The 9899-nt window shown below is 38.6% G+C and overlaps 3 protein-coding genes across 8 annotated transcripts in view; 1 reads left to right on the top strand and 2 right to left on the bottom strand.

Moving 5' to 3' along the window:
- LOC129409428 (tubulin alpha chain-like) overlaps positions 1 to 4226 on the bottom strand; it is a 15266-nt gene extending 11040 nt beyond the window's left edge. Inside the window, exon 1 of one of the 3 annotated variants that reach the window (XM_055155449.1) lies at positions 4105 to 4226. In XM_055155449.1, coding sequence (XP_055011424.1) covers positions 4105 to 4146 — 42 coding nt within the window. In that variant the 5' untranslated portion in view covers positions 4147 to 4226. Of the gene's footprint in view, positions 1 to 1163; positions 1213 to 4104 lie in introns of those variants that run through there. The other 2 variants (XM_055155451.1, XM_055155450.1) reach the window with 2 other exon arrangements.
- On the top strand, positions 1494 to 4724 carry LOC129409427 (uncharacterized). 4 transcript variants are annotated; one of them, XM_055155446.1, is made up of 6 exons: positions 1494 to 1564; positions 2383 to 3174; positions 3380 to 3471; positions 3583 to 3693; positions 4038 to 4314; positions 4395 to 4724. In XM_055155446.1, the coding sequence occupies exons 1-6, from the start codon at positions 1541 to 1543 to the stop codon at positions 4605 to 4607; spliced, it is 1509 nt and encodes a 502-aa protein (XP_055011421.1). In that variant the 5' UTR covers positions 1494 to 1540; the 3' UTR covers positions 4608 to 4724. The 4 variants fall into 4 exon arrangements, with proteins under 4 accessions (XP_055011421.1, XP_055011423.1, XP_055011422.1 ...); XM_055155448.1 differs by lacking the exon at positions 1494 to 1564 and having other exon boundaries at positions 2016 to 3044; positions 3129 to 3174; XM_055155447.1 differs by lacking the exon at positions 1494 to 1564 and having other exon boundaries at positions 2016 to 3053; positions 3129 to 3174.
- Positions 4725 to 4756: 32 nt separating this feature from the next.
- On the bottom strand, positions 4757 to 9498 carry LOC129409426 (uncharacterized). Its single transcript, XM_055155444.1, has 15 exons — positions 9096 to 9498; positions 8610 to 8716; positions 8462 to 8545; positions 7901 to 8117; positions 7716 to 7791; positions 7264 to 7569; positions 7061 to 7136; positions 6874 to 6986; positions 6526 to 6723; positions 6373 to 6459; positions 5977 to 6230; positions 5697 to 5826; positions 5471 to 5611; positions 5263 to 5371; positions 4757 to 5147 (listed from the first exon to the last, which is right to left on the bottom strand). Exons 1-12 carry the CDS (start codon positions 9117 to 9119, stop codon positions 5716 to 5718), a joined length of 1653 nt encoding a protein of 550 aa, XP_055011419.1. The 5' UTR covers positions 9120 to 9498; the 3' UTR covers positions 4757 to 5147; positions 5263 to 5371; positions 5471 to 5611; positions 5697 to 5715.
- Positions 9499 to 9899: the final 401 nt, after the last annotated feature.

Genomic DNA, 9899 nt, shown 5'->3' with positions numbered 1-9899 from the left:
TTTATCTTACTTAAAGCCTAAAAAAATACTATTATTTTTTTTTTGATTCACCAACTTTTTTTTTCCGTGAAGTTATAACACGATTCCGGCCATTAAAGCCACTTATTTTGACTTTCTTGACGTGAAGTCTAACACAATTCTTAATTATTTATCAATTGCTAATTTATTTATAGTTCCTTTAAAATTACCACTCAATTAGATATCGCAAGAGTCCCAGTAAAATAAGTACATCACATTTTTCGACATTAATTCAATAGACAGAAATTCTGACCTTTTTTTTTGTAGCGCGCTCTTTTGCAATGTCTTTTTTTTGGGATTCTTGCGGAGTGACGTCTTGGACCTGCCTCCTCCAGAAGTCTTCATCGCAATCACGTCGCAGGTCACCAAATTGTCAGCTTCTTCTGGAGGGGCCTGAAAAGAGCCTTAAAAGAGAGTCCAGAAGGATTAAAGGTGTTCAGAAACATGTCTCTTTTATTAGGCTCACACAGGTACAGATCTCTTGATTCAAGTTGATTCACACAGCATCTCTCCACGTCACCCCTCCTAGTACAAGAAGAGCTGACAGCTTTATACTGACCATCTCGTCACAATATTGACAAACTGTAACTGGTATTTACAGGAAATTCACAGAAATGTTGACCTAGACAGTGTAAACACAGATAGTCATATGTTAAAGAGTTCAGACACTCACAGCTCTTGTGTCGCTGATGCGGTCAATTTCTGTTGGACTAAAAGACATGACTCAGGTGAATACAGGTTAGTGTGACCAGATTTGTGTTTGTCAAAACCAGGACACCGTACGAGGGGAGGGGACTCGTCATCGACATTGAGCGACTCTCACCTGGAAAAACTTTCCCACTGGACACCGTAACATATGTGCCGCTTTGTACACTGTGCACAAGGCCTCACACTTGTATTTTTTCTTGGCTGAAGAACAAGGTAACATATTTGGACATATGAAACTAGACATTGTAGAAAAGAAGGCGGACAGTTAAGTTATTCACGGATTTTCGCGGGCTCTCTGAAATGCGTCAGCTCCAACTTGCTCAACAACGTTCAGGCTAAACACGTTAAATAAGTTATTTGGTCGCTCTGCGGGTATTTAAGAGACGAGAAACGCACCATGTTCACATTTGTTTTGTAAATACGTCATCGGCACTCACCATTTTGATAACTCTACACCGACGGTTAAGAGTCTCTGGTAAAGTCAGCTCTCTGTCGCGGATTTGGGCGTTGCCTTTTATTTATAAATTCGGAGCAGTGGGCGGGGCCAGAATTTGAAGCACTGAAATTTCAGTGTATAGTTTTCAATGTGTTTAAAATTTCAATTTTTTAAAAATTAAAAATCATCTATAAAATATTGGATGTATTTTTTTTCAAACCCTCAAATACGACTGTCTAAATTCGCATTGTAAAATACGATGAAGAAAAATGACCCAGCCAACATCCGGGATACTGAGGCATTTGCAATCGCTCTTGCAGAGTCGAATCACGCAACGGTATAGTAGTCACGGGAACAACCACAAGTCCACGGACGGAAATGGCAGCCGGTGGCCGCTCTTCGGTAATTATGTTCATATTTTCTAACCTTTTTCGAAGCTAATACTTATAAAATCTTACAAATAACAATTGCTTGACAACATTAATGTAAATGCTTGTACTCGCATAATTGGCGATTTGATAGAAACAACATTAATAGCGCTAGTTAATGCACTGTCATGCGCGCCCACCATAGACCACATGGCCCGCGCAAGTCAACCTGTTGTAAGGAAAACAACCACTAGGGGGCGATAGCCGCTACGGCTAATATGAAATACTGTCAACAAACATGGCAGCGCCCTTCTTCAACGATTTGATAGCATTTTATGTAGTGAAATAGAAAGAAAAATACAGTGTTCTATGTCACTTATAGTAGGCTAATAAATATATATTTGGTAATTTTACAGGATAGTCAGGCTGAAATAGTGCAGTCAGCAAGGCGTTTATTACATTTGCTGACTTCGTCTGAAAGACAGTCAAGTGCAGCAATTCAAGCCTCAAGTCAAGATAACAGGGATTTGCTTCACCATTCATTTGTTGTGAGGCAGCGTTCGATTTCAGCAGCAAAGACAGAGAATTTCTTGTTTCGTTTATGCATCAACAGTTTACAGTGTACTTAATTATTCATGGGTTTCAAGATATGGCAACCATCCTTCATGGTTATAGAAATAAAGCTATTTAAATTAAAATATTATATCTTTTCAATGGAGAAAGGTCCTCACAAAGTCCTTCAAATCTGGAAGGAATTGTTTGTCTGAAACACATGATTACATATTTACCTTCATTATGCCCAATGTAAAAAGCTACAAATGTTTAAATAAGTGGTTGTTTTATGTCTACCAGGATCTCCTGAACCAAGTTTTGAGACGACTTCAGTCTCGCCTGGAGCTTATTCTGGAACGTATTCCTTTGGATTTGGACTTTTTGGAGTTCACTTGCACCCAGGAGTTTGTTTTCTTGCATGCTCTGTCTAGTCAGGTACCCATATCTGCAGAAATATTAAATGCATTAATGGAATTGCACACTCTGGTGAATCATGAAAAGGAAAGAAACAGAGCACATGCTCGAGTAGTACAGTTTGAACAAGGACCAGCTGGGCGACAGAGAATGGTGGTGTCCTCAGACCACCTCCTACATCTACTTGAACTGAACTTGTCTGTGCCATCTATAGCCAAACTCATGGGAATCTCCAGGAGCACACTATACAGGCGTATGGGCGACTTTGGTTTCTCAGTGAGATCACAGTACTGCACCTTGACAGACGAAGAACTGGACCAATGTGTGAGAGAGGTAATATCCAGGCAGCCTCATTCTGGATATAGAATGGTGAAGGCTCTTCTGCAAGCCAGAGGACTGAGGGTGCAGTACGAGCGTGTGAGAGCCTCCATGCACCGTGTTGACACCAATGGAGTCATATCTCGAACACTTAACCTGGGCTGCATCAATCGCCGTACCTACTCTGTTCCAGGACCCCACTTCCTGATGCATATTGATACGAACCATAAGTTGATCCGGTATTCTTTTTACATTACAACATTATTAGTATACTGCTGCATTTGTTTTTTAACATTTTTTATTTTATATTATAGGTATAATATTGTCATATTTGGAGGGATTGATGGGTTTTCCCGTAAGGTAAGCTCATTAGTCCAGAATTGCAACTTGTTTGAGAATCATATGCAGTTGTTGTGCTGCTCTAAACATAATTTCATTGAGATTTAATATCACAATGACAATAAACCAATTAAATGATTGATAATAGTCATTTCAGCGTGGTGGTCAAATGCAGAGGACAAATTTCCCTATGGGGACAATAAAGTACCTTTTTTGTATTCTACAGATTATGTATCTGGGTGCATCCTCCAACAACCTTGCATCCACAGCTCTGGCTTTCTTCAACAGATCAGTTGACAAGTATGGTTTTCCTCAAAGGTACATGCTCCCATTCATTATACTGTTTCTAATTTTGACTTAATTGTTTAATTCAAAACTACTTGATCTGCTCTTTCAACATTTATGTGAATATTTGTCTATATTTTTTAGAGTTCGTGGTGATCAGGGGGTGGAAAACGTGGATATTGCCCGTCTCATGTTCACAGCCCGTGGAACAGGAAGGAGCAGCTTTATTTCTGGGAAAAGTGTACACAACCAACGGTAAAATTGGAAAAATAGAAGAGTAGGTGTAAACCTAGATCTTAATTAGAATTTATTATCTGTTCAGGCTTTAATGGTTCAGAAAAATAGTCATCTGCAAGTTTCTTTGCAAATGTATTCCAGTAAAGTATTCTAATTTAACTATATCATTATTTGTCATTTATCACTGATTAATATCGGGGCAATTTATTGTTCAAGTAGCAAAAAATAATGGCATTTCTTATTATTGCAATATGAAGTACACAAAATAAGTTATATGTAATTATGTATGTATAATTCTACTTAAACAATTTATATACATTTTAAATTGACCATATATTTTAAGTGTATGGTTTATTTTTCAGCATAGAAAGGCTGTGGAGAGACCTATGGGTGGCTGTAACAAGCATCTATTACGATGTTCTCCACTACCTTGAAGAGGGCGGTTTTCTCAGCATTGGGAGTCTTGTACATCTCTTCTGTTGCCACTACGTGTTTCTGCCACGCCTACAGGAAGACCTGGACACCTTTCGATGTGGTTGGGATAACCACGCACTGAGAACTGAAGGCAACATGACTCCAAACCAGCTGTGGGTTCTGGGTCAAACACACCACTCTAATCCTGGACCATATCATACAGAGGTTCGTCATGCTCTTTACATTTAAATTATTCAAATTTGAATGTCTATAAAGCTCATGTAGTATGTTCTATCTTTTGCTAGGATATGGACCTGCCCCATATTGAATGGGAAAACAGTGGGCTTCCTCATGATGAGCATGCAGGCATTGTGGTACCAGATATGTCCTCTCCTCTAACTGATGAACAACTGACAGCTTTAAAGGAGGCTGTTAACCCAATGGCAGCATCACAATCCTTTGGCTGTGATATTTATATGGCCGCTGTTCTTTACTGTGAGCATTTGCTCTCTTTGTGAATGAATCATAAATAGCCTTTAATTTTTTGTCAAAAATGAGTGGACATGTTAAATGTTAAGTGTATTGTGTGTAAGTAAGTTTATTATTAAAAGTTGTCCACAACAATCATAAAAGGATCCAAACGAACTGTTCTTCTGAATTTTTGTTAGCACAAAACCAGTTCATAATGAACCTGTGACAGAACCAGAAACACAATTTGAGAGACTAAACCCTTGACTCAGCTTGTAATAAAATCTTGCCTGAGCAACTCAAACCAGTTGCTTCCATGTGAACAGATGACAAAATATCTTTTCAACATTAACATTAGGAGAACATAACAATTCACACCAAACCAAATCCTGTATGGCAAGTGGAGATAGAAACAAGCATGTCGCTCTGGAACGCAGCATAATCTTTGTAGTGACATGGGATGCGCAGGGTCTCGTAGCAGGTTGAAGCAGTAATATATCTTCCTGCTCCCACTTCTACAGACAGACTCGATGGCAAGACCTCCCAGCCAGTCCAGAATTTGACTAGGCTTTGCAGTTCAGCTGGTGTTACTACAGAAAAGAGGAAGTACATGACCTTTAAATATTTAATTAAAAATGATGAGATACTATATCCTGTATACCATTGTAGCTTTTTCTTATAAATAAGACCACATGAGCAGCCTACCTGTAGTGATAAACTCCCGGAGATAGCCAGACACACGACATTTGGTGTCAACTGGGCAGTCATCGTCATCATCATCTGCCTGTGGCCATTTGATTCGCTGCAGAAGAACCTGTGTTAAAAATGGCACATGAAAAAAATATGCAGCATTTCTACAAGACTAACATGATACTTTGACAATATATTATAAAAATATATGCAACAAACTCACCTGAGGGCAGATAATCCCTGCTTCCTCTGTGGGGAGGATCAAATCTACTGTGTCTGGTCTCTGGGTGAGCATGGTCCATATTGGTGTTTCTTTTAGTCCCCGGCGGAGTTGCTTAATCTGTCTTATTACTCGCCCAATCACCTTCAAGAGAGAATGAGGGGAATGTACATGTGTTCATAGAATTTTTCAATAAATCCAAAAGTACTACTTGACCAGAAATACTTACAGCATGAATTAAAAGTTTTTCAAAAAAGCCATTTTCGATTGCCCTCAGTCAGGGGAGGAAGATCCCAAGCAAAAGCCAAATCCTGTATCTCTACTTTATCCTTCTCAGACAGGTTTGACTCACCTTCCAACTGATTGAAGAGATGGTACCAGATCAGAACATAAACTTTTAACTAAGCTGTATTCTTTAATCCACAACTTGGTTTCAGATTAAAACATTATCGAGTTCATCAAAAATAAACAATGGGTATGGTGAATAGTGAAAAGATGGAGTAACATACAAGCCTGATGGTGTCACGGATGTCCAAGTCAGGACAGTCCTCCAGGGTGACTGTACACGTTTCAGGAGTGCCTCCAAGGAGAACATGAACAATAGCAGGGCTGAGGCCAGACAGACAAGGTCCTCCGTGGAGGAAGGAGTGACCCATCATCCTCCCCGCCATGAGGAAGAGGTCGCTTTCAACCAGAAAGTGTGAAGCTGATGGGACAAGATGACTTGGCTCCCCTTCAAAAAGTCGAGTAACACTGCAGTTTGCTATGGAAAACAACGATGGGACACAACAAATCAAAAGCTTTTATCTCTCTCTCTCTGTCTCTGTTTCCATATCCATATTTCATATTCTATATCCATATGGGAATATGTGTGCATGGTGCCAAATGGATAAACTGGAACATACCAAAATGTATGTGAAAACCTGACTTCAGTTTTTCCATGCACGTGGAAAAGAAAAAGCGCGCAACACCATGTCCTACAGCTGTGTCCCCTATAACAAAAAAATAAATAAATACTCAAACTCATTTCTAAGAACCTTTAACTTTTTAGGTTTTACCTTCAAGTCTGCATTTCAGTGGACGGGCCCATTCCACATTTTTTTGCTTATAAAAGGAGATGAGGGCCATGTCCTGCTCTGTAAGACTTTTTCTAATGTCCATGCTGAGAATTAATGGGCTGTCCATTGCATGGTTTTGGAGAAAATGTTTTGCATATTGAGATATGGCCTCCCTTGGATCACTCAAAGATAACCAGTCTAGAAGGAAAGCATAAAACAATGCAATACCTGATTTCGATATAGTGTACATTTGATTTGATGATAAATGTACAACAATTACCAAATAAGACATTAAACACTCAAATGAAAACGTATTCACAGCATGACAAAATTTGTGGTACTACCTACCCCCAGTAACAGTAGCAGATGATGTGGAGGTTCCAGCAATGGCTGCATGGTCCTCCTCATAGGTCACTTTGGCAGATGTCACTGTGGCAGATGTGACTGCAGGTGTCACTGGACTGAAAATAAGGCTACTAAACATCATCACATTCAATACAATAATGGATCAATTTACTAAAAAGATCATCAATACCTTTCTCCACATGTGGATGCATGTTCCTGTATCCAGTCAGTAGGAAACATTTTTAAGCAAACTGGACATGACACAGCTATTAACAGTGGAAAGACAAAAGATAGGAGTTGCACTTAAATCAAAATTATAATAGGCAAAAGTGTCGTTCATCATCAAATTCTTTATGCTTTAAGACTTGTTCCAGTTGTAAAGACAAAACCTACATTTTTCCCCAACAAGATGACTTGTATCCTCAACAGGCTGTTCACCATCAATTTCAATGACTGAGCATGAGTTGACGTGATCCTTAAGAAGCTGCAGAGGAACATCTACTCCACACTTCTGGCACATGGCCTTTGCCATGCCCTTGAATGCTTCATCAGTTAGTTCCAGTGGACTTGTATCAAGGTCCTCCTGAAGTGGGACTATGAACAGTTTTTTACCCCCTTGTGCAGCAGATTTCAACAATCTGCCTGTATACCCAGCATCATCGGGTGACACAAGGGCGAGCTTACGGCTACCCCATCCACCTGTAGAAACACACAATACTTTTATACTTATATTGCATACATTTTAGATTATTATATATGAAGTAAATAGTGTATATACTTAATGACTGGGCAGTATACTTTTAGTAACATTCAGACCTTGTCAAGCAATTCAATTAAACTTGTACCTGTAGATTTATAAAGTAGCCATCCACCAGACAGTGTGCGCAACTTTGGATATAAAGCTTTGAGGGCATCACATAGCTGTAAACAGAAAGAGCAAGTACATTAATTAATCAATATTTAATATTCAAAATTCATCATTCAGAACAAAAATAAGAAGTGAGTGCACATGAGTCTTTTCATAGTTAACCTCCTCATGGGTGATGCTCTCATCTAGATGAGCAGTCCTGGGGCCCAATCCTGCTTGCATATGTGTGACTTTTTCAAGTTCACTGGGTGTCCTGTCACAATGTTTTGGAAGGAGGTAAAAAGACACTTCCAGCAGCTTGCACTTTTTGGCCGGAATAAGTACTGGGGCAGGAAATCGTCGTTTCCCTTTTCCTTTTGTAAAAAGGCCTGGAAAAGTTCTACAAAAACAGAACGCAAGAACATTCAATAAACAATTAATAGAGAAAGAAAAAGAAAAAAAGAAACAAAACATACATTTAGTTAAGACCAAAATAAATTAAAAGATTATAAAAGCCTTGTTTACACCTGCGGTCTTATGACATTAATCATTAGTAATTAATGGGTTCTATAAACCTTTAAATATTACAAAATAATAATACATGAAATAAATTCTCAACACCCCAAGGTCCATGGACTGGGCTCAGATGCTGAGTGATAAGCAGATTTCAATAGTAAACATCATAATAATAATTATTATTATAATAACCAAAGATAAAGATAAGACATATTTAGCATTTCACACCTTGTCATTTCTGTTTGAAGAGTAGGTCGAGTAGCTGGTACAAAGTGACGGTCATGGTCCCGTATCCCTCCTTGTTGATCAACTCTGCGTCATATTTTTAGTGAATATTTGAACATTTCAGAAAGATATCATTTCTAAGAACAACTACCCGTTATCTTGACTTGAGGCTTGAATTGCTGCACTTGACTGTCTTTCAGACGAAGTCAGCAAATGTAATAAACGCCTTGCTGACTGCACTATTTCAGCCTGACTATCCTGTAAAATTACCAAATATATTTATTAGCCTACTATAAGTGACATAGAACACTGTATTTTCTTTCTATTTCACTACATAAAATGCTATCAAATCGTTGAAGAAGGGCGCTGCCATGTTTGTTGACAGTATTTCATATTAGCCGTAGCGGCTATCGCCCCCTAGTGGTGTTTTTCCTTACAACAGGTTGACTTGCGCGGGCCATGTGGTCTATGGTGGGCGCGCATGACAGTGCATTAACTAGCGCTATTAATGTTGTTTCTATCAAATCGCCAATTATGCGAGTACAAGCATTTACATTAATGTTGTCAAGCAATTGTTATTTGTAAGATTTTATAAGTATTAGCTTCGAAAAAGGTTAGAAAATATGAACATAATTACCGAAGAGCGGCCACCGGCTGCCATTTCCGTCCGTGGACTTGTGGTTGTTCCCGTGACTACTATACCGTTGCGTGATTGGCTAGAAGTTAGATCGACTCTGCAAGAGCGATTGCAAATGCCTCAGTATCCCGGATGTTGGCTGGGTCATTTTTCTTCATCGTATTTTACAATGCGAATTTAGACAGTCGTATTTGAGGGTTTGAAAAAAAATACATCCAGTATTTTATAGATGATTTTTAATTTTAAAAAAATTGAAATTTTAAACACATTGAAAACTATACACTGAAATTTCAGTGCTTCAAATTCAGAAGAAAAAAAATTCAGATGCTCTTTTTCAGAGTAAAATAATTCACAAAGACAAATTCAGAGCCGTTTAAAATTCAAATTCTGATGGAACAACTTATCTTCCATACTAGTAGGGAAAATAAACTATCTCGTAATTACGAGATACTATGTCGTAATAACGAGATAGTATCTCGTAATTACGAGATAATCCCCCCTCCCCTCCCCCCTCCAGATTTTTTTTTTTCACTGACTACAATGCTCTTTCGTAGAGGAGTACTAGCCTTCAAAATTTCAGGTCTCTATTTGTGATACTTACGGAGATATTGACCTGTGAAAACGGCTGAGAAAAAAAATATGCGATTTTGGGCCCGTAAATTGACACATACTCCCCTCACTAAATGAGCTGTAACTTGAAAGATAATGATCGAAAATCACTAAAATTTCACAGGGTGGGTACATGATAGTAAGGGACTATTTGGTATTTTTTTCAAATTTTTTTTGAAGAGCGTGGGCCATTTG

Source organism: Boleophthalmus pectinirostris, unplaced genomic scaffold, assembly GCF_026225935.1.
Source record: "Boleophthalmus pectinirostris isolate CB_2022bp ecotype Guang Dong unplaced genomic scaffold, ASM2622593v1 HiC_scaffold_2, whole genome shotgun sequence".
Taxonomy (NCBI): Eukaryota; Metazoa; Chordata; class Actinopteri; order Gobiiformes; family Gobiidae; genus Boleophthalmus; species Boleophthalmus pectinirostris.
This window is presented reverse-complemented; position numbering and strand designations above follow the sequence as displayed.